We start from the raw sequence: 25167 nt of genomic DNA on the forward strand, positions 1-25167 counted from the left end.
TTATTCAAATAATGCACTTGGATAAAACAATGGCAAACATAACCTCACATAACAAAAGGAAGAAAAACATGATTCAAAGACGAGAAAAAATGATGCTGACTCCCCTGTACAAATGCTTTATCTTTTGGATTACTGTACTATTTGCATTTTTAGATGCCTTGTACTTGAATGGAAAGTGCCCAACGCCCTTAAAACATTGTGGCTTTTTGAACTTTCCTATGACGGGGGAAGGAAGTCTCGCTTCCGTGTGCACTGCATAGCAGCACAGTACATTTCCTGACTGGCAGTTCTCTCCTTTAAAACCATAAGTTCGTTTGGCCTCAGCATTAAAAAAATAAAAGAATGCAGTTTCATCGGCAATGACAATGTTGTTTGGTACGTACGAATTGATTATAGGCTATAAGCCACGCTTTTTCGCCAGTGTTCGCGGATCCTACCTCTCCGCACACTGCCTGCTACGTGATATTGTGGCGTTCCTTAAAACGCTGAATACAAAATAATTACGATTCCGCTTGAACTTAGCAGATAAGAAGCACACTGTAGACATGCCGAAGAGGGTGAAAGTGCGCAAAGTTACCCCCTGCACATTCCGCAAGATGCGGAGAAGTTTTGAATTTAAATTACTCTGTAAAATACTATTTTTTTTCAAAATGTAAAGGCAGTTTTGAATGAAAAGTCTGAATTTCGGTAACGGGACCGATATTGTTCTTCGAATTATCTGTATTTTGAATTAAACGATTTAAATAACATGCAAAACCGAACCTCATGTTTCCAGGAACGAGAGCTGCTTCGAATTAGGTGAGATTTTGAATTAATCGATTTTGAATTATCGAGGTTCTACTGTACTCTCATAACAACCTACATTGAGGCAGGGTTCCAGAATCGCCAAAAAAATCTGTGGCATTCATAGACCTTAGGAACCTTTTGACACTGTTTGGAGAGAGGGTTTTATTTTACTTCAGGTTATCCCTTGTAAGACATTGCCTTGTCTTGTAAGCAACATGTTACCGGGCAAGTTGGCCATGTGATTAGGGACGCGGCTGTGAGCTTGCCTCTGGGAGATAGTGGGTTTGAACCCCACTGTCGGCAGCCCTGAGGATGGTTTTCCGTGTTTCCCATTTTCACACCAGGCAAATGCTGGGACTGTACATTAAGGCCACGGCCGCTTCCTTCCCAATCCTAGGCCTTACCTATCCCTTCGTCGCCATAAGACCTGTCTGTATCGGTGTGACGTAAAGCCAATTGAAAAGAAAAGAAGAAGCAACATGTTGAATGATAGAAGTTTCCAGGTCATCGTTGGCAGTGAAATCAACAAGGCAAGTAAATTAAACAATGGACTTCCTCAAGGATCAGTGCTTGTCCTACTCTTGTTCAGCCTGTATATATCAGATTTACCCTCTACAGAATTCAGGAAGTTTGGATACACTGATGATTGGGCAATTGCTGCTAGAGATCCATGTTTTGAGAGAACATAAGAGATGCTGACAAATGATCTCTCTGTTCTGGGAAACTACTTCCGAAAATGGAGACTTCAGCCAACTACAACTAAGACCGAAGTTGCTTGTTTCCACCTGAACAATAAAATGGCTACAAGGGAACTTGCAGTTTACTTTAATAACACCCTCCCTTGCCAGTACAGACATCCCAAATATTTGGATGCAACACTGGACACAACACTGTCATTCAACGAATATCTACGAACGACTGCTGCCAAAATGAAGACAAGAAACAACACCCTGTGGAAATTATGCGGTACCACTTGGGGTGCCAGTGCAACTACTCTCCGTTGCTCAGCTTTATGTTTAGTTTATTCTGTGAGTATTGTGCTCCGGTGAGGATAAACAGTCCTCATATAAGATTAATAGATGTACAACTGACTAACACCATGTGCATGATTACAGGAACAATTATGTCAACTCCCACACTATGGCTCCCTATTCTCAGCCACATCCCTCTACCTCATTTGCGGCAATACAACATTCTGATAAGAGAATATCGGAAAATCCAGACCAACTACCTATTCATGGTGACATTGCCGAACTACATGTGAAATGATTGCGTTCAAGACATCAACTTATCTGCACACCGGAGAACCTTGTAGCTAACAAATTCAATCTGGCTGAGAGATGGTCTCATGATAGGAAATTGTATGCCCCTCCAGAGAGCTCGGAAATGTCCTGCATAATTGAGAAGGTGCCAGGGTTCATTCAGCCTAGAAAAACCTGGTCGAAATTAACCCTTTCCGGGTCACGGCGCAATATATTGCGTCTCGCAGGAAGTGACACAGCAGTTACGGCGCAATATATTGCGTGTCGAAATTCCGAGCATCATATCTTCGCTTCTCTTTGACTTTCAGCAATGATTGAAAAATTTGTTGTATCTGCCATCTATCGGCTACATTACGGAAGCTTGCGCTAATGTGTATTCTCTTTGGAAGCACTGTTATCTTTAATTTTTAATGTGAATGTCTACTACACTTGCGAGTCAATGCAGTCTGATAAACATGGCAGCTCGCAGGCATGCAGAAGTTTTGAAAGGTGATGAAAAAGTGTTTGAAATATTAATGAATGATGAAAGTGAGGGTTCAGATTTGTGTGAAAGTGATTTAGAAAGTGTTGAGGATATTTTACCCGAAGTTTCAACTGTCGACGATGAAGGTGTAAGTGACAGTGATGAAGAATTACAACCAGCTACCGCGAAAAGGCAGAAACGAAATGTATCAACTGATCACCGGGTCTGGGAAAAAGAAACAGGTAATAACAAATTTTTACCTACTGATTTCGGCTATAAGCCTGACCTAGCAGGAATCCAGGATCAATCTTTGACTGAAAACTCTCCAGAAGTAGACATTTTCAAAAGACTTTTTCCGCATACCTTAGTGGAAAAAATAGTCATAGAAACGAACTTGTATCACGCTCAATACGCAGAGAAAAATTTGGTCATTTCTCCCACATCCCGAGCGTCAAAATGGACCGATGTTACTGTCGATGAAATGTATTTATTTTTAGCGATAAGTATGCTAATGGGTCATGTAAACAAACACACCTTCGAAGAGTACTGGTCTACCGATCCTCTCATTCACACTCCTGCATTTTCACAGTTCATGTCCTGTAATCGATATAAAGCAATTCTACGGTTCCTTCATTTCAATGACAACAACTTCCAACCTCAAGGCGACAGACTATACAAAATCCGGCCTATTATTGACCACCTGAAACAAACTTTCCCTGCCATATTTCAGCCTTTTAGAGATTTATGCATCGACGAAAGTCTAGTTCTGTTCAAAGGACGCTTAGCGTTCAAGCAATACATTCCCTCAAAAAGAAGTAGATTTGATGTGAAGTTATTTGTACTTTGTGACTGTGAGACTGGATACATTTTAGATATTATTGTATATACTGGAGCCACAACAGAACTTGAAGATTCAAAGATAGGGTTTTCTGCTTCTGTTGTCCTCACTCTTATGAAACCATATCTCAATCGGGGACATACACTTTACATTGACAATTTTTACACCAGTCCAGAACTTCTAGAAGCTCTGCATGCACAGCGTACTCATGCCTGTGGAACAGTGAGGAAAAACAGAAGGGGAATGCCAGGGTCCACTACCAAACTACGAAGAGGTGAGGTAGAGGAGAGGCATACCTCAAATCTGCTTGCTGTCAAATGGATGGATAGGAGGGAAGTAAACATGCTCACAACTGCTCATACTAATGGAATGGTTGATACAGGCAAGACTGAAAGGGCCACAGGACAACGGAGAATTATCCCAGTGTCTGTTCAGGACTACAACCAGAAAATGGGACCAGTTGATAGACCCGACCAGATGATTACGGGTGTGCAGCCATCACGAAAATCCATAAAATGGTATAAAAAGCTATTCTTCCACCTGCTGGAGATTGTAATTCTGAACAGCTTCATTTTGGAAAGGGTTTTGAAAGGACTAAAGAGACCTCATAAGGCGTTCAGAATGGAAGTCATCCGATCACTAGCAGAGAATGCTCCTCCAAGAGCCACACGACCTACTGGAGGCCGACCTTCAAATGGTGATACACCTGCAAGGTTAACCCAGCGACATTTCCTTTCTGTTATTCCCCCAAACCAACCAGGAGGGAAACCACCATCCAGAGTGTGCCATGTGTGTGCACACACTGCAAGAAGAGAGAAGAAGACCAGGAGGACAATTTACCAGTGCAAGGACTGCAACAAAACTCTGTGCCCAGCCCCATGCTTTGAGGAATATCATACAAAAAAAAACTTTTAAGCAGGTAAATTGTATGATATTGTTATTTTCAATTTTATTCATCTGTATTTTATCTATTTTTGTGAATATAGTGTCCCATGAGTGTATTTTGCTATTTTTAGAGAGGTTTATTAATGTGCCTGTAAAAACCTAAATTGTGGGGTATGTCAGCGTATAAAAAACCTGACCTTGAAAGGGTTAAATAGAATTTGGACCAATCACAGTGTATGTGGGAATCTCTTGTACAGTACAAGTGGAGGAAAAGATCTTCATCATGTTGCAAGTGTGGCGCTGTAAGACAGACTGTTAGGGACTTAGTTCAAGAATGCCCACAAACATCTTACAGTGGTGAATTAAGAGATTTCTTCCTAGAGACACCACAGGCACTTCAATACATTTGTAATCTTGATGTAGAATTATAAATAATTTTCATGTATGCCATAAATAAAATAAATGTTCCGTTTTTCCATTATCTTGTCTGTCTGTCTCCCTCCCCTCACCTCACCTCACACAGTGTCTACTTGCCAATAATGACCATTATTATTCTATCCTCCACTGATGAAGACTGCAGCCAAAAATTTTGGATCTATGTTTTTCTTTTGTGTGTACTCTATCCGTGCAGTCTTACATGGCAAGTCGCCGCTCTCCATCTGTTTCCTAGACTTGTATATAAATCATAGAACTAATTATGCAGAAAATCTACAGCATCACAGCCTACCTTCATGAATAGAAATCTCCTAGAAAACAAGATTCTTTGTTAAATTACAGAAGGAAGATAAGTAGGTGGAGAAGTAAAGAACTGTTTACCTCAGGAACGAGTGCTTGCACTGTCAGTGTTCAATTCAACAACCAGCCGTTACCCAAAGGAAAGCAGTTTCATCTAAACATATGATTGCTATCACTGCTCAGATCAACTATGATGAAATTGTTAAAAAGAATCTAAAGCTAACATGAATGACCTCACTTCTTACTAGACGGAGAATCGGCTAACAAACCACAGTAGACCCCAGACCTATACTTTTCATCTGAGGAAGTGAGAAGTAGTTAGGACTCAAAAGATCACATGGGAAGAAACACTGCACAACAATGCACATTGTTGTCTCACCTAGAAGAAACATCGTTCAACTATCAAGATGTGGCATCAGGGAATAATATTACACGGAAGATGACAGAATCAACATGAGAAGCACATCCACGCACAATGAGAACCTCTGCTCTCGCACTGTTATTCTGCAGTTGAGTATGCATGTCAGCATGGAACAATTCTACATTTGCTAAACTAGTTGACATTATAATCACACTTGTCACTTGTCACCAAAAGATATCTTTGGCCTGGAGAAGCTTAACTGTCGTGCTGGGATCACAATTCCTGGAACGGGGAGAAGAAAGAAAGAAAGAAAGAAAGAAAGAAAGAAAGAAAGAAAGAAAGAAAGGTGTATGGCTTTTAGTGCCGGGAGTGTCCGAGGACAAGTTAGGCTCGCCAGGTGCAGGTCTCTGATCTGATGCCCGCAGGTGACCTGCAAGTCATGATGAGGATGAAATGACGATGCAGATGACATATACACCCAGCACCCGTGCCAGCAGAATTAACCAATTGTGGTTAAAATTCCCAACCATGACTGGAATCAAACCCGGGACCCCTGTGACCAACGGCCAGCATGCTAACCATTTAGCCATGGAGCCGGACACATTTCTTGACATCCAATGAGAGGGAGCTGCAAAAAGCAAACTGAAGACGACAAAAATGCTTGAAGCCCACTCTCTACATGGCTATGACTAAAATCAAGCTTCATTAAGACAACAGGATGTCAACTGCCTATGGGTTATGAATAAGATCTCAGGTAACCACCTACAATTGACTCCACACAGTAAGATAGTCTTAAAAATATCAACTAAAATTGTACAACATGAGTTACACATATAAATATTACAAATACTCACTTAAAAAGTCCTACAAAAGGAGTTACCGGAGTTGCTGGCTGATTAACTAATAGAGCAGCAAGGCAGAGGTTTGGGTTATCAGCTACCCACTGTGTAATAACTTCTAAGAGAGCATCTGGAGGAGAATTCAAGATCTGCTTCTTGTCTGCAACAAATAATGACTATATGTAGTGTTGACAACATACTTGGAACAAAAATGGTAATAAAAAAGCACAAGAGCCATATAAAAAACTGTACAATGTTTAGGCAGCAGCAGAAGAAAATAAACAGTTCCATATCCAAATATGTACAATGGCGATCTGGCTAGTGCTCTCAGCTACGCCAAAGGTTAATGATCAGTCATTATGAGCCAGGGTTTACATATGGTAAGGTGGCCAGTTGCTTTTTGCTCCTTCTCTAGCCAACAGTATGTAGCAACTCATCCCAGTGCTGAACACACACAATGTTGCTTAACTGTGGAAATTTCACGGGATTTGCTATTTCAACATGCCAATACTGATGGTGCAGCAGGATTAGCTGCAAGCAAATGTACGAACACGAGGCATCAGACTGTAACATACACTATAACAGGACTCAAGATCTTTAGATCACGTTTCAATAAATAGAAACATATTTTATTATATAAAATGTGGGAATGAAGATAATTCCATAGGTATGAGGTATATCTTGTTACTCTTACATTAATGCTAAAACAGTATTTATCATCCTCCTAAGACAATACATTAGTATCATCTTGTAAGATGAGTGTCAATTAGACATGTTTCAACTCACTACGAGATTAAAATTATGGAATATACATTAAAACCTCTTGCAATAACCTTAGTGGACTTTAAAAAAAGCTTACGACTGTATCCATAGACCTTCAATGTTGAAAATTTTAAGAAATTTTGGCCTCCATCCAAAATTAATCAAATTGATTGAACTCACCTTAACCAACACTACATCAAAAGTCAAGTTCAAAGGGGAATTCTCTGAGCCATTCATCATAAAAACAGGTTTAAGACAAGGAGACTGCTTGTCACCACTGCTGTTCAACTGTGCCTCTGAATATATAATGAGGGAATGGTACAAGAGTAACCCAAAGAACATCCGAATTGGAAGACCCAAAGACAACGGTTTTGCCGATGACCTTGCTCTCTTGTCCAACAATATTCAGGAAACCAGACAACAAGTTATATCACTACAGGAAATAGCACAGAAAATTAGTCTTGGAATATCTTTTGAAAAGACAGTAATCATGTTTACTGACTCACCACTCATAAACAAAATTGCCATAGGAAACCAAGAAATCAAAATTGTAGATAAATTTAAATATCTGGGAGAAATCATAACATATAACCCCAATGAAAAGCCAGCATGGCATAACAGAATAAATGAACTGACCAGAGCACAATATGTCACCAAGAATACCTACAACAAAAAGGGCCTGTCAATAGCAACAAAATTAATACATTAAAACCAGAAATAACATATGCAGGCGAAACCATCTTCAAAACAACTAACACTGCACAAATAGACAAAATACTCAAGATAGAGAGAAGAATCATTAGAACGTGCATCAACAAATCATACCAAAAAGATGGACACTGGAGAGTAGCTTCTAATGAAACAACCTACAAGGAAATAGAACCAGTAATGAGCACAATCAGGAAGAAACGCATTTCATTTTTTGGACATCTAATCAGGACACCAGAGAACAGGATCATCAGGAGAATAATAGAAAAATTATTGAATAGTAAGTGCAACATTAAGTGGATTACAGAAATCAAGGAAGATATGGATGAACTACAAATTACAGTGGAAGACCTAAGAAACAAAACCGACAAAATCAAGAAACAAACAAACCAGACTGCAAATCAGAATCAATAAACAGACAATAGGAAGGGTGATTTCCGATGAAGAAAGATGATAAGATCAGAGAGAATGAAGAAGTACTGGGCTGACAGGAAACTGAAAAATTCTTTGAAGGCCATAAAATGTAAATAAATAAAATATTGCTAAACGTTCATGATAAAGTAAAAGGGACGGTACAAATGGGCATGTTGTGTGTTCCAGTCTCAATGCTGTGAGGCTCAGCCTCTTGTCCACGAGTAAAAACTTGAATATTTTCCATCCATATGTCTCTATAATAGGCCGGAGGTCTCAATTATAGATGTGTTCCCATGAGAGGAACCATCAATAACTATAATCTGTAATGGAATTAAATAATTACTTAGAAATAAGTGTAACAAAAAGCTAAACGTCTCAGCTAACTGCATTAACTTACGTTCTGATTGCAAGAGACAATCATGATTGGTCTGTATTGAAGCTGACTATAAGCAGTTTATCACAAAAATAATTTATTTTATTATCACCACCTATTCAATACAAGCCATGTGCTACGTGGGTGAAATCTACATAATACTATATACACTTCTCAGGGACATGTTTTGCTCCTTGTTAAAGGCATCATCAGCCTGTAGGTAACCTTAAGGTCAAATGTCTTCATACAAGGATTATACTGAAAAATACATTACACATTAAAAATATATAAAAATATTTAAAAATGCCACATTACACATTAAGTATTGAGATTTGATATTGTCTATACTCGTGAAAATTAAAAATTAAAATGAAAACTTAAAAATAAAAAATTTAATTGAAAATTACGAATCTGCAGATCATTGGGATAGTAACAGTCTTGAGTAAAGATGGCAATCTTCTTTGGGTACATGGATGTGATTATTAGCCTTTGAGAGGGATATTGTCTATAATGAATTAAAAGAGAAGTTAAAATTAGTATTTTGAAGCACGTGTATAGACAAGAAACTTCATGTAGTTAATATGTCAATTGACACTGCTTTACGCGACAGAAAACATATGATCATTTTTCAAATTTACAACATTTTAATCAAAACACTCAACTTATCTAATTTATTTCTAAATATCCAGCTGTTGTTTATAACTAAAAAACATTGTTTTTATCAAGTTCAGATACAGAACATTCGGGATTAATGTAACCAAAGAAGATTACAATCTTTACTCAAGTCTGTTACTAACCCAATGATCTGCAAATTCTTAATTTTCAACTAAAAAATTTTTTTAGTTTTCATTTTTCATTTTCACGAGTATAGACAATTGGGAACATGCATCATTTTCAAAAATATTTTTTTTGAAAAGTACACCAATGAAATAGTACGTAAACGTATTACATTGTGGTATGTTGCCTTGTTTTCTACCATTAAAAAATATTTAATAGTGCCTTTCCGCAAGGCGAGTGAAACGGCCTCTGACGTAAGCGGCGCGCTGTGACGTCACGATCCAGTACCGCACGGAGCTCTACCAGCCGTTGTGCATCAGCCGTTGCTAAAAGCCGATTGTTTATTATTCATGATCGCGAATAACTTCAAAATGACAGAAGAAAGGTTCAAAACAGCACAATCAGACAATCTATCATGTGTAAATGTCATCATTCTTGAAAAATAGTGACTTTTGTGGCCGCAGAAATTCGCGGATAACAAGCAAGTTTGTAAGTGGTGTCTTTTATATACGTGCAATGTACTGTAAACCATAGTATTAGGATAACAACGAACCTGGATAGATATCACATCACTTTCAACATTTCCTTCTAGACTGATTCCGCTATTAAAGAATAACATTACATTTTCGGGCTTTCAGCATTAGTAAAGTAAGAAATCGGATTTCAGCACTACCATAAACATATAGGTAGCATTATAGTACTAGTCCGCTTCTGTGGTGTAGTGGTTAATGTGTGCCACTCCCGGAGGCCCGGTTTCGATTCCCGGCTCTGCCATGAAAGTTGAAAATAAATAGTACGAGGGCTGGGACGGGGTCTACTCAGCCTCGGGAGGTCAACTGAATAGAAGGGTTTCGAATCCCACCTCAGCCATCCTTGAAGTGGTTTTTCGTATTTTCCTACTTCTCCTCCAGGCACCTAAGGCCACGGCCGTTTCCTTCCCTCTTCTTTGTCTATCCCTTCCGATCCTCCCATCCTCCAACAAGGCCCCTGTTGAGCATAACAGGTGAGGCCGCCTGGGTGAGGTAATGGCCCTCCTTACCAGTTTCATCACCATACTCAAAGTCTCACGTTCCAGGACATTGCCCTTGAAGTGGTAGAGGTGAAATCCCTCGCTGAGTCCGAGAGAAAACCAACCCTGAAGGATAAACTGATTAAGAAAGAAAGAAAGAAGGAAAGAAAGAAAGATCATTGTACTATAGGGCTATAATCTATCATTCCCAAAAAATATATATTTATGGTTGGGACAACTGGCCTACCCACTTCCGGGGCCCATGAAAGAGAATTAAATATCTTTGTGGAGGGAAAAAGTTAAACATGATAAAGATAAATATGACTTCATCTAGTTTTCACAAGTCGGGCTGAGTGTTTCAGACTGTTGAGGTGCTGGCCTTCTGACCCCAACCTGGCAGGTTAGATCCTGGTTCAGTCCGGTGGTAGTTGAAGGTGCTCAAATACGTCAGCCTCGTGTCGGTAGATTTACTGGCACGTAAAATAAATCCTGCAGGACTAAATTCCTGCACATCGGCATCTCCGAAAATCGTAGAAGTAGTTAGCGGGGCGTTAAGTCAATAACATTAATTACATTTGGCTTTTAACAAGCTGAGCATATCAGGAAAGAAAAGTGTCCTGGTGACATTTTAGTCGCTCAATACAGGAATGTCTTCGGGTGCTGTGACTTTTACTTTTTTTTTTTTTTTTTTTGCTGTTTGCTTTACGTCACACCGTCACATATAGGTCTTATGGCGACGATGGGACAGGAAAGGCCTAGGAATGGGAACAAAGCGGCCGTGGCCTTAGGTACAGCCTCAGCATTTGCCTGGTGTGAAAATGGGAAACCACGGAAAACCATCTTCAGGGCTGCCGGCAGTGGGGTTCAAAACCCACTATCTCCCGGATGCGAGCTCACAGCTGCGCGCTCCTAACCGCACGGCCAACTCGCGCGGTATTTTTACCCTTCGGTTTATTGACTTGGCTTGTATAACCTAAAACTTAGGCTAAGTTGGATAATATTTTAAACACCTACATCACTATTTTCACCTGTGTGCAATTATGTTATTTATTTCATTAATATTATAATTATTATAATTGAGCATTGTTAACTTATAAGACCCCAACAGACAAGGATTGGTTTTGTGTAGAGTTATACATTTGTTAAATTCACGTTGTTTCCTTTCATGATGTACACGCCTATTCTTTGTTACATTATAGAGTATTTAGATATAGCCTAAATTTCTTTACTAATTAAGCTCTTCAATAAAGACATACCTAACTGTCCCATGACAAGATATATTGGTAGAATTAAAGCTGTCAAAATGGTTCATAACCCCTTTGATTTATTATCGTGACATGGATCACCCAAAACATAGGTTAGGTTTGGAGAATACTTTAATAATCAGCATTATTTAATGCACTGTTTATTACTTTCATATTCCAAGATGTAATTGAAGCATTTAAATAAAGCATCATACATTAAAATTTAAAGTTTTACCACTAGAACAGCTGACATGGAAAAGTGATTTGAAAATTCCAACAAATTCATCTTACGTTAAAATCTTCAAAAAAATTAAACTGTAGACTTTTCCGATATATCACCAGCATTTCTCCAGCTCGCCAAAATCCATTTCTCCCTAGTTTTAGCGTCTTTGGAATGTTTATAAACAATTTGTTTGGTATGGTATGCGATGTGCTATTGCACATCGGAACTCTACACCATTTATAAGTTTTCTGCCTCACTGTCTGCGCAGGATTCATTTTAAGTCTAAAATATACCACTCAGATTATTATCCAATGTATAGACCTCGAATTTAACCATACTAGACACTAACGTAAAGTAGAAATACGCGAAGTGTATCCTGCTTCTCACAGCACATTGTGTATTATTTCGTCTGCTAGTTCAGTCAACCTGTACGATGACGTCAGACCAATGAGATCGCGTACTTGCGTGACGTGACATTTTCGTAGATTTTTATAATGTTTGGAGTTATTATTTGTACATTCTGATCACATTTTTGAATTCTGCATGCAATTTTGAATCAGATTAGCATATTTTTAATTAAAACCCCGGATCATGCATGTTCCCTATTCAAATCTCAATATTCTTAATGTGTAATGTGGCATTTTTTAATTTTTTTTTTGTATATTTCTAATATGTAATGTATTTTTCAGTGTAATCCTTGTATGAAGATAACGTTTCAGACATATGACCTTAAGGTTACCTACAGGCTGATGATGCCCTTAACAAGGGGCGAAACATGTCCCTTAGAAGTGTATATAATATTATGTAGATTTCACCCACGTAGCACATGGCTTGTATGGAATAGGTGGTGATAATAGAATAAATTATTTTTGTGATAAACTGCTTACATTCTGATGTCGACGTGACAGTCCTGCGTCTGCTAATTGTGGAGTTTCCCTCTCACTGCCATGTTCTTACAGGTGAGGTGCAGGTAGTGCTATTGGAGAGGGTTGGTGTGGAGGGGGAGGGCGTAACTTCCGGGAATGTGGGGGAAGCTCCTGAACTTGTGCGCTCAGGGCGGGGCTTATTCCAATTGTGATTTTGTTCACAGATAATTGGAATAAAAATTTCCCACAGTATGTTTCTTTTCTTTTTAGCTGGCCTTGTGGTTTATTAGGGGTAGCATGCCTGCTTCTCGCCTGGAGGCCCCGCCGTGCTAACCACACGACACCTCGTAATCTGCAGACCTTCGGGTTGAACAGTGGTCGCTTGGTAGGCCATGGCCCTTTGGAGCTTTTGAGCCATGCTTCTTTTTTATGTTTCTTTTTTCATTTATCTCATTTAAATTACCTGCCAGGTTCTTATATTGGTCAATATTAATGTATATGTTCTCTAAAATATGCTTTTTGTTCCTGTCGTAGGATTCTTGTCTTGATTTATTGTAGTGTAACAGTGAGTGTAATCTTTGTGATGATTACTCATGGCCGAGAAGCGACTGTATTTGATAGCGTTTCGGTGCTCAATATATCTTGTTGAAAAGTTTCTACCTGTCTCTCCTAAATTTATGTTGATTCACAGACCTGGCATTCGAGTTTGAAATCCTAGATTTAGTATACAGTAGAGTCTCGTTAATCCGAACTAATTGGGACCGGAGTCTGTTCGGATTACGAAATTTTCGGATTAACCGGAAAATATTTTCTAATAATAATGTTATTCTTTTTACGTCCCGCTAACTACTTTTACGGTTTCAGGAGACGGCGAGATGCCGGGATTTTCTCCCCCAGGAGTTCTTTTACGTGCCAGTAAATCTACTTACACAAGGCTGGCGTATTTGAGCACCTTCAAATACCACCGGACTGAGCCAAGATCGAACCCGCCAAGTTGGGGTCAAAAGGCCAGCGCCTCAACCGTCTGAGGAAACTAGTTTCTACAATACAGTACAGTACAGTACAGACCCGTAGAGGAGAAAACGGCTATGAAAATGACATTAGCGAGTGGATGGAAGCTGCCATAAGTTAAAAACAGACCAAGAAATTGTAGCTATGGTGGAGACAGAATCTGGAGTTGATGAGGAACAGAGTGACGACGAAGAAGACCACAATGAACAACTAGCGTCACATTCAGATGCCGCGGCAGCCTTAGAACTTTCCGTACGCTACGTCGAGCAACATTCCGCTGCTACGCCCATTGATGTGATGTTTATGAGACGCTGGTTTAACACTGCATCTTCGAGTAGGTTCTAATCACTACGGCAAAAGAAACTAACAGACTTTTTAAAGATAAACCACCAGTGATTGATGGATTATGATGTGTAATTATGTTTACATTAAGATATTCTAGTAAATTATGACTAATAAAATGCAAGTAAATCTTCATTCTATAATATGTTCTTTGATTTCAATAAGTATAACTTTTTTTAAAATTTAATATTTCAGTTCGGATTAACCGGACTTTCGGATTAACGGGGTTCGGATTAACGGGACTCTAGTGTTCTTGTTATTATTATTTACCATGTGCGAATTGAAGATTACTCCCGTACTAGTGTTGCTAGTTCTAAAGGCTATTTTGATATTCTGTTTTTAAGGGCATTAGTGACTCAATATATTTTGCTATTGCTGAACATGAAGAGTGGGAATTTCTCTTTTGCATTGGATTCTTTAATTAGAGTGTGGCCTTATGTTTATTTTTATACATGTTGATTAATCTATTTATAAAATTCCTATTACTGGAAAATCCATTACTCAAGGCTATTTCATGAATGGTCCTGATTTCTTTTTATGAGATTTTTCTTAGATAGTGGAATTTCCGTGCTCTCTCAATCATACTATTAGAGGCTGCCTTTTTATGCTCGCCTGGGTGTAAAGAATTTTGCTTTATAGTATTGATAGTGTAAGTTGGTTTTCTGTATATATCAAAGATGATCTTGAAATACTGAACAGTGCACCTAAACGTAACTGGCACAACCTCTCTAAATACAATTTAATCACTACTTTAGCAGACAGAAATGGCTATTGGTAAACTACCCTTAGAAAATCAAGAGGAGATGAGATACGTATTAAAGAACAAACTTGAGTCTGTTGCAATTAACTTAAAATGAGTAATCCATGACATAAACTGGATCCAGTAGGCAGAGATTTTAAAAACTTCCCACTTCAAGTAGAAAGGGCATGAAAGCTAAATGCAAATCATATGGTTTAGAAATAAATGCAGGGATTAGTTGCTAGAATGAAGTTACATATTCAGAAATGTAACAGCACAAGATAATCAAGAAAAAAAGTTGATACTGTAAAATCTGGCAATGAAGATTGAATTTCAGAGACAGATCCAGTAGTTTCACCTTCAGTATCAAAACAAGAGATCATTAGTTATGAACCAGTTATCTAATGAGGGACCCTCTCTAAAAATTAAGCAAGTGAGATTAGTTGTCCGAACTAATGAAAAATCAAAAAGATCTAGATAAATGGGTTGCAAAATTCGGTTATGCTACCAACAGTTCCTTCTGCTCCATTAATCATTCAGAATTCAGAAGACTCGTAAGTATGTTGCAACCAGGCAACATCATCTGCTGCAGTAGCTGAACCCCTTCTTTAAGAAATTTATCAAATTTACAGAGAGATGTGTTTCAAGGATTTATTTGAAAATACAGTTTGTATGAGCTTAGATGGATGGTCAAATATGCATAATAAGCCCATTGTGTGGGTTACAGTGACTAGTGAAAACAAGGATGTACATCTGTTCAACAAAGTTCATACATCTGGGAATCACCACACACACAACTACTTAATTGAACTTGCAATAAATTCAGTAAAAAGTTGTGAGAGCAAATTAAAGTAGAGACAATGTAAGCAATATGGAAAAATTGAGGAGTGCTCTGAAAGAAAGGGAATATATCGGTTTAATTACATATGGCTGCTCTGCTCATATCTTGAATCTTCTCTCCTAGGGTCTAACATAAAGGAACATGTAGCAGAAATTGTGAAATACTACCACAATAATAATTTTGCCAATGCAAAATTTAGGAGTGAAGGAGAACAATCATTAATCCTGCTTCAGGAAGTTTGATGGAATATGTTGTCTGACTGCCTTCAATCTTACATTAAAAAATGGCTACCGCTTGTGAAGATTTCTGAAGAAAATAGAGACAAGATTCAAAATTCCATTAAGAGAAAGGTTAGTGACCTTCAAATAAAACGAAATGCTGAAGACAATGTGTTAAAACCAATAGCACCAGCTCTTGCTGTAACCCAAAGAAGTGACTGTACCACTGGACAACCAGTGAAAGTGTAAAAAAATCCAAAGTATGACTTGGAGGAATTACAAGTGTTATAGAAATCTGGAATTAATGACACAAAAGGTAAGATGTTTGAAAAATGTTATTATCAAGCACTGGCTGGACCACATTTTCTAGCTTTCATAGTTCATTCAAAATTAAACAACTCAGAATATGAAATAAATAATTAAATATGATTATCTGGATTAGAGCCACTTATTTATTACTAAAACAAAGCCGAGCTTTCTGCCAAATTACACTGGCCTTCATCAGAGCATGGAAGGTCTGCTTCTGACAGTAATCATAGAAATTACTCAAAGAACATGGAAGTCACGACCATATTATCCATGCCCCCCCCACTAAAAGGACTCGGGTATCATCGTGCTGTGCTGGTTAGGAGTGAAGTTACTGATTCACTGCCCTCTATCGGCAGTTTCTGGAGTGTGTCACACTGTGCCATGGTGGTGTTATGCCTGTATTGATGGAGTACAGGTCTCCATGTATTTGATAACTTGAAGCCGCCTTCCCCGTTGAAGTTATTTGGGCGCAGCTCTATCTCTATGGATTCCCTGACAAGTCGAGCTTAGAAGTCTTTTACAGGCTCGATGACCATTGCCTGGTCAAAGAAGATTCTATGGTCTGTATTGTAGAAATGTTCTGCTATAGCACTCTGGCTGATAGCATTTTCTGTGGAGGATGAAAGAGTAACATCTTTGACTGACCTGATGTGTTCTTTCACCCTGGTGCTAACAAGAAGTCAACATGAATACAACTGATTACAAAACAAAAAAGGAACAACCTACTAGAAGAAGAAACTTATAAGAAAGTAAGGAATCCCACTAAAAAATTAACCCCTTAACTGGGTTTGACACCTAAAGGCATGAATAGCTGTCGCATGAGTATTGGGTTTGATGTCTTTAGGCGTTCTTGTAATTCTAAATGTGTTCTTACATTGGGTTAGCTGCCTATAAGCGTCTGGCTATTCTTAATCACTTCTGCCATCTACTATCATAATTTGAAACTAATTCCATTCATATTAGATGTGATTATTGCTGTCCTATTCATTCTTATCTGGTCTCACGTCAGTCGGGTAGTTCACACCTAAGCGGCAGTCCGACAAGTGTCTCGTGTTACCTCGTGCAGTCCACGCCAAATTGTTCATAAAGTATATTTATGTGTACATATACATTGAAATTACTAAATTTGCAAGTAGTTGTCGTTGTTCTTGTTGTTACAATACAGCTGTTCTGCGAACTCCATTATCCATGTTCTGATAACTTTTATAAATTCGTCTGTGTATGGTGGTAAACTATTGTGTGTGATGTGAACATGGCTTGGTTAGGAAAGACGTTGAATTATATCGGTGACAATGAAATAGTGGAACATTTATTACAAGATACTGACACTGACAGTGACGCGTCCACTGATGGGCAAAGTGACACAGAAAACGACGATCCTGAAGAAGAAGAAGTGGTGGAAAGTGACACTGTCTGGACTGACATTCCAAGTAAGCCTAGGTCTAGATTTCCTTTCACTGGAGATGCAGGTATACACGTAGTACTGGAATGTGATCCGCTAAACATTTTTGAATTTTTTTAACTGACGAACTATGTACTCTAATTGCTGATCAAACAAATGTATATGCCACACAATCAATTGAAGACAAAAAACTCAAGCTGGAAAAATGAAGAATAGAAGTCGTGACAAAAAGTGGGAACCTACTAATAGCTCAAAAATAAAACTGTTTTAGGCCTATTTTTACTACAAGGCATAGTTCAGAAGCCAACAATGGGGATGTTTTTCAGTAAAAACAAACTGGTTTATACTCCGTTTTTACACGATTTCATTTGTTAGTGAAATTCCTGCACTTCAGCGACAATGCAAGTTTTGATCCAGAAAGTGAGCCTAATCCAAAGCTTTACAAAATTCGGTCTGTGTTTAAATATACTGTTGAGCGATTTCAAACAGCCTACACCCCTGAACGTGACATTGCCAATGACGAGAGTCTGTTGTTGTGGAAAGGTCGCCTTGGCTGGAAAAGGTTTATTCCGAAGAAAAGAGCACGGTTTGGGATGGAGTCCTTCTACTTGTGCGAATCTGATTCTGGGTTCGTCTGGAACATTCTAGTGTACAATGGTAAATCTACAAAGGTTCAAGCTGAAGTTGACGGTATTGAACTAAAGACTCTTGACAAGCCTTCCCAAGTCGTGCTGTCACTAATGGGCGACCTACTAGGCAAAGGGTATATGGTATACAGGGACAATTACTATTGTTCTCCACGACTGTTTGAATTGTTGGTTGAAAAGAAAACTGACACCGCAAGCACTTTACGTGTAAACAGGAAGCATGTACCCAAAGATCTGAAGACTCAAAAGTTCCAAAAGGGAGAGTTTACAGTCTGGTACAAGAACAAACATAATGAAGTGGGCAGACAAGAAAGATGTTCATATGATCAGTACCGTCCATGATAACGGTGTTCAACTTGTACGGGATAAGAGAGGAAATAATAAGTTCAAGCCTACTCTGAGTACAGAGTACAACAAAGGAATGGGAGGAGTCGATTTGTCTGAACAGTGCATCACCAGTTACTCTCTGGCACGGAGGAGACTAAAGAAGTACTACATGAAAATGTTCCAGCACTTATTGGACATTGCTATTTTCAGTTCTTTTGTTCCCTTCCAAAAGAAAGGTGGGACTGATTCTCAACTGAGTTTTCGTCTCAATCTGGTATCAAAACTGACAGAAAAGTATTGTGATTCGACAGTGAAACCAAAACGTCCAGGGAGAACTTCTGGAGATCCAGTTCAAAGACTAACCGCACATCACTTCATATCTGAGAACCCGCCGACCGGAAGTAGGAATCACTCAAGAAAACGTTGTGTTGTGTGCCTGTCAAACCAGAGGCGATGGGAAACCGTCTACTACTGTGAGGAATGTGATGTGGCACTTTGCGCTTGCCCGTGCTTCCGTATTTACCACACTGTGCGCAATTTCTGAATAACCTATGAACCAGAAAATATGTAAAACCTATTGATGCATATCTGAAAACGTGAAAAATGTCATCATAATAATGAAATGAACACTTTTTATATTCACTTTTTATGAACATACTGTGTATATATGTATATATTGACGAGTTTACAAGAAAAACGGTAATAAAATAATGCTATTGAATTTCTACTATATCACCAATAATTTAAATAAATCAAGTAAAATATATATTTCTGTTGAGTATTTACATCCGCCGCACACTACTGTACCCATTTCAAAAGTTCACATTGCGCTGAATAATTACCCACTGGTTGGTTGACGTTATGAAACTATTCCCCAGTTAAGGGGTTAATATACTCAAGACTTCCAGAAGACCTTACTAAATTCAGACCCAGTATCTCCAGTCATTTATGGCCTCCCAAAAATACAAAAGATGACGTGCCACTAAGACCAATCGTGAGTGCCATGGTTCTGCAACCCTTGAGTTAGCCCACTGTATTTCATCACTGTTACAGCCAGAAACAGGGAAGACAGAACATCACGTTGAAGATTTGAAACACTTCTTGCAGAAGTTATGTGAGCTATGGGTGGATGAAGGAGACAGCCCGGTAAGCTATGATGTTACATCACTTTTTACTAATATACCAGTAGAAAAAATGCTTGCTTACATCAGACAATACCTGTCTGAGGACTTGACCAATCTGGCAGCAGTTTGTTTAGTATCTACTTACTTCTACTACAAAGGGGATTATTACGAACAGACAGAAGGAGCAGCAATGGAGTCATCTCTGTCACCAATGCCTGCAAACATTTTTATGGAACACTTTGAGTTAGCTGCATTAACTACAGCGCCACTGAAATCTAAGTGCTTCTATCGTGATATAGATGACATTTTTGGTCTGGCCACATGGAAGAGAAACATTAAATGAATTTTTGGAGCATCTAAATTCCATTAATAGGAAGATCAAGTTCACAATGGAAATAGAAAATGAAGGGAAATAAATGACCTTTTCTTGATGTGCTAGTGTACAAGAAGAACGCTGGTACACTAAGCCATGCAATGTACAAGAAACCTTCACATTCTGAAGGTACCTTCAAAAGTCCTCACACCACCACCCCTGCCAAAAGGCAGCTCTCCTTCGTATGTTATTTACTGGGATGAATAACATTACTGACAGTGATAACTGCTCGAGTGCATATAGAGAACTGACAACATCTATGAAGAAAAACGGTAATACATTAGGAGACATTAGGAGCTGTGAACATGAAGGAGCCTAACCAGGAGAGTACAAGCCAGGACTACAGAAAAAAGAAAAAAAAGTATTCCTTCCTTTTGTGGCAGGTCACTGAGCCTGTAAAAGACTTCTATGCTCGATTTGTGAAGGAAGCCATAAAGATAGAGCTGTGCCCAAATAACTTCAACAGCGAAGACGACTTCAAGTTATCAAATACATGGAGACTTGTACTCCATCAATACAGGCATAACACCACCATGGCACAGTGCGACACACTCCAAAAACTGTCCATAGAAGGCGGTGAATCAGTACCTTCCCTCCCAACCACCACAGCACAGCGCGACGATACCTGAGTCCAGTTAGTGGGAGGACCGTGGATAGTATGGTCTGACTTCCACATTCTTTGCGAAATTTCTATGATCACTGTCAGAAGCAGACCCTCCATGCCCTGATGAAGGCCAATGTAATTTGGCAGAATGCTCGGCTTTGTTTTAGTAATAAATAAGTGGCTTTAATTCAGGTAATATTTAATTATTTATTGTGATACAATTACCTATTTACTCGCGTATTAGACCCCTTTTCTCCCCACTTTTACAGCCAAAAATAATAAAGGGGGTACAATATGCAATAACCTCAAAATTTTGTACAGCGAACACATGACTTCTAGGTTATAAAGAGCTATAAATTGTATGTGTAAACATTCTATACTATTATTTAACAAACTTAGAATGTATTTAAGTTATACTGCCTATTTTCGTCGGAAGGCAGTATTTCTAAACGTAAAAAGACAAAAAATGGTGAACACGACTTTTAGGCCTACAGTACATATAAAAGTCGGTTTTAGTTACTCATATCATGTCATTCGTTACATCTCATGAATTCCTCTGGTGAGGTTGACATCAGGAAGGGCATACAGCCATAAAAACTTACTACGAAGATTCGTCTCACTTCATACTCGATCCCATAGAAGAAATGGATAAGGGTATCGTGTTATCATATAATCAAATATTGATACAAAAGAACTTAATGGCCAGTCATTTGTCCCTGTCAGTTCAGCAGTAGGCCTACAACACAGAAAATCTGATCACTGCTTTCATTTGAATTATCGCCTTACGCCACCAACTTCCCTGCCTAGCTACCGGCGTGTCAGCATTCTAAGTGATGTCATCTTCACTGCTATCTCTCATCAGTCGCATCAGCCTTGCTTCATTCTCTTTGAGCCATGCACCGCGATCAAGAGCATACGAGGTCCCGTCTTTTTGAACCTTTTAAAAATAATTTTGTTCCCGACTGTAGAGTCTAAACAGATGGTCTCTGATATTCCCAGTTGATGTATATGTAGCAGAAGCCACTCCTTTCGAATAAATCTGTGCTGTAGCTCAACTTGTAGGATTCCAGCAAGATATAGCAGATATCTTGGATTCAGGAGGTCAAATGGACCATATCGCAACTGACCTCTCTAAAGCATTTGATAGGGTGGATCAAGGGAGACTACTGGCAAAAATGAGAGCAACTGGACTAGACAAAAGAGTAACTGAATGGGTTGCTATATTCCAACTTCAACCGGACTTTTTTTCAGGAGTACCAAGTTCAACAGCGGTGGCTGCAGACATGTTATGCATAAATAACATGATGATAAATTTTGTCAGCAACGATATCACAGTTAATTCATGTAAAATTCCAATAGCTTTTCCATAAATTTAGATCACGTTTCTGTGTATGTAACAACAAATCTCACAGGGTATATTTTTTATAGTATTAAATTAAAGTACGGCAATGCAAATTCATTGTAGTGTAAAGGATAGTAATGATTTCAGCTTTCTTTTAATAATAATAATAATAATAATAATAATAATAATAATAATAATAATAATAATAATAATAATAATAATAATAATAATAACTACAACAACAACAACAACAACAACAACAACAATAATAATAATAATAATAATAATAATAATAATAATAATAATAATAATAATAATAATAATAATAGAAGATTCTATGTCCAAGTACAATCCTCAATTGTGGAAATGCGACCACAATCTACATTTGTCCTGATCCACCATTTCCTGTATATTGCCAGGTATGTGAGTTTATCACTCCACGCATTGTGAATAATAAAGATAAGAGGCATGCTCTCCGGATGGCACTCAACTAATTTTTTTTTTTTTTTTTTTTGCTAGGGGCTTTACGTCGCACCGACACAGATAGGTCTTATGGCGACGATGGGATAGGAAAGGCCTAGGAGTTGGAAGGAAGCGGCCATGGCCTTAATTAAGGTACAGCCCCAGCATTTGCCTGGTGTGAAAATGGGAAACCACGGAAAACCATTTTCAGGGCTGCCGATAGTGGGATTCGAACCTACTATCTCCCAGATGCAAGCTCACAGCCGCGCGCCTCTACACGCACGGCCAACTCGCCCGGTCTCAACTAATTTAAAGTCTATTGTGTTAAAACTTGGAAGTTGCAAGAAGTCCAAATAAAGGAAGAATACAAACTAAGGATTCAACAGAGTTTGCCGAAGTGTGAAGTAACCAGCGTTAATGAAGAATGGAAGGCCTTCAAAGACACCTTTGTGGGAGAAGCCAAAAACCTATGTGGAGTTACAAGTTCTATCCAAAAAAAAAAAGGAGACACCATGGTGGAATGATAGAGTGAAAACAGCGGTGAAAGAAAGAAACCAAATAAAGAAGGCACTGGACAACGAAAAACAAAAACAGGGACAAGAACGAAAAGAACAAGAAATACAAAGACTTCAAGGAGTATACAGGAACAAGAAACTTGCTGAAAAGAACATTGTAAGGGAAGAAAAAGAGAAGAAATGGAATGAGTTTGCAGACAAACTGGAAGAGGACAGTAGAGGAAATATGAAATTGCTATACAGAGTAGTGAAAAACAAGTGAAGGGATCAAGAGACCATAAAAGCAATAGAATGTGATGATGGAACTCTGGCAGAAGAAGAGGGAGAAATTAAACAAGAACTCAAGATCTATTTCGAAAAGCTGCTGAATGGAGATACAGAAAACATAACAACGGATAGAGGAGAGCCAAGTCGAGGAACCACAACTGAACCACCAATTACATGGCTTGAGGTTGAAAATGTGCTCAAGAGCATGAAGAAAGGAAAGGCAGTAGGCATAGATGAACTAAGTGCAGATATGCTGAAAGCAGCGGGAATTCCAGGAATCCAATGGCTCTACAGAATGCTCAACAAGATATGGGAGGAAAATACTATTCCTGAGGACTGGAAGACGGGCATCATTGTACCTCTGTTCAAGAAAGGAAGCCGACGAAAATGAACTAATTACTGTGGTATCACACTACTGTCTCATGTCCTGAAAATATTGGAAAAAATAACAGAGACCAGAATCAGAGATATTGTTGAACCAATTTTGGAAGAAGAGCAGTATGGTTTCAGACCAGGAAGGTCAACTACAGACCTTATATTTGCAATTAGGATGCTAATGGAAAAATACTGGGAGAAGAACAAGCCTTTATTTCTAATATTTTTGGACATTGAGAAAGCATACGATAATGTACCAAGGAAAAGAATTTGGCAATGCATGAAAGAACTTCAAGTGCGAGACAGCCTCATAGACAAAGTGAAAATGTTGTATAGTGGGAACAGAAGCTGTGTTCAAGTAGGATGTGGTTTGTCGGACTGGTTTGAAACAAAGAGAGGAGTGCAGCAGGGCAGCTCATTGTCACCACTTCTATTTGTTATTGTAATGGATGTAGTAATGAAATCAATTAAAAGGAAAGAACATGGAGATATCAAAGCCTTCACATTTGCAGATGATGTTGCGATCTGGAGTGACTCAGAAGAGGATTTGGGAGAGAGAATACAAAGCTGGAATGAGGAGTTTAAGAAATATGGTTTAAACATCAGCAAGACCAAGACGGTGGTGATGAAAGTGTATGGGGAAGGAGCAGAACCAATAGTCATGTTAAATGAAGCTCAACTGGACAGCATGCCAGTTTTCAAATACTTGGGTAGCGTTATATCAAATGACAACCTAGCAAAACATGAGGTGAACAATCGAATCAATAAGGCAACACAATTTTACCACCAGGTAAGACACCTGCTGTGGGATGAGCAAATACCCATGAAAACAAAAATGACATTGTACAAGTCCTATTATACACCAATTCTTACGTACAATCTCGAAACCACAACACTGACCAATAGAGATAATTCCAAACTTCAGGCAGCTGAAATGAAATTCCTACGCACTATGATCCAGAAAACCAGGAAAGACAAGATTAGGAATGAGAAAATTAGAGAAGAAGTAGGAATAGATGATTCTCTCCTCAATAAGATTCAGATATCAAGACTGAAGTGGTTTGGTCACATGAAGAGGATGCCAATAAACAGAACTGCAAGGAAGGAATTTGACAGAAAGGTAGAAGGAAGACGACCCGTGGGAAGGCCACGAAGGAATGGATAGATTTAGTTAAGAGCGATGTACTGCTGAGAGGTCATGATTAGGACAAGTTGGTGGAGGAAGAATGGTACAAGGACAGGATGAGATGGAGGAGGCTCATATACCACACCCGGGAAACTGGAGATGGTTTAGGATGATGATGATGATGATGATGATGTGTGAAAGAAATTAATAGCAACAGTAGTGGTAGGAGTGGTTACAACAGTAGTGCTGGACCAGTAGCTTAGATCCTTTCCAACAGAACAAATATGATCTAGGCCACCACAGCTCAACTGATAAGAGCATCTGACGTGACATAGGAAGGTTGTTGGTTGTCAGTTCATATCCCACTAGTGTCTGGTTGGTCATATTTGTTCTGTACTTAACATCTCTTTGGCACATACTGTACTGTATGTACTGAACACGACCTAATATATTAAAAGTTTATTTTGAGTCATTATCTTTTTTCAGCTTACTCGGAACTATGACGTCGTAATTTTTAAGAATGTTTCAATTGTCGTTGAAGACAATCTTTTGGTGGCTGCTAGGACATTTGAGTTGGAAATGCAACCAGTTTTGGTGA

General features: G+C 38.7%; 1 protein-coding gene across 2 annotated transcripts in view; it reads right to left on the reverse strand.

The window, feature by feature from the left end:
• The window catches only part of LOC136857128 (integrator complex subunit 15), a 123480-nt gene that overhangs the window by 29488 nt on the left and 68825 nt on the right, over positions 1-25167 (reverse strand). For both annotated transcript variants that reach the window (XM_067135537.2, XM_067135538.2), the window contains exon 5: positions 6185-6329. In XM_067135537.2, coding sequence (XP_066991638.1) covers positions 6185-6329 — 145 coding nt within the window. The remainder of the gene's footprint in view (positions 1-6184; positions 6330-25167) is intronic.

The sequence above is a fragment of the Anabrus simplex genome, chromosome 1, assembly GCF_040414725.1.
Source record: "Anabrus simplex isolate iqAnaSimp1 chromosome 1, ASM4041472v1, whole genome shotgun sequence".
NCBI classification, from domain to species: domain Eukaryota; kingdom Metazoa; phylum Arthropoda; class Insecta; order Orthoptera; family Tettigoniidae; genus Anabrus; species Anabrus simplex.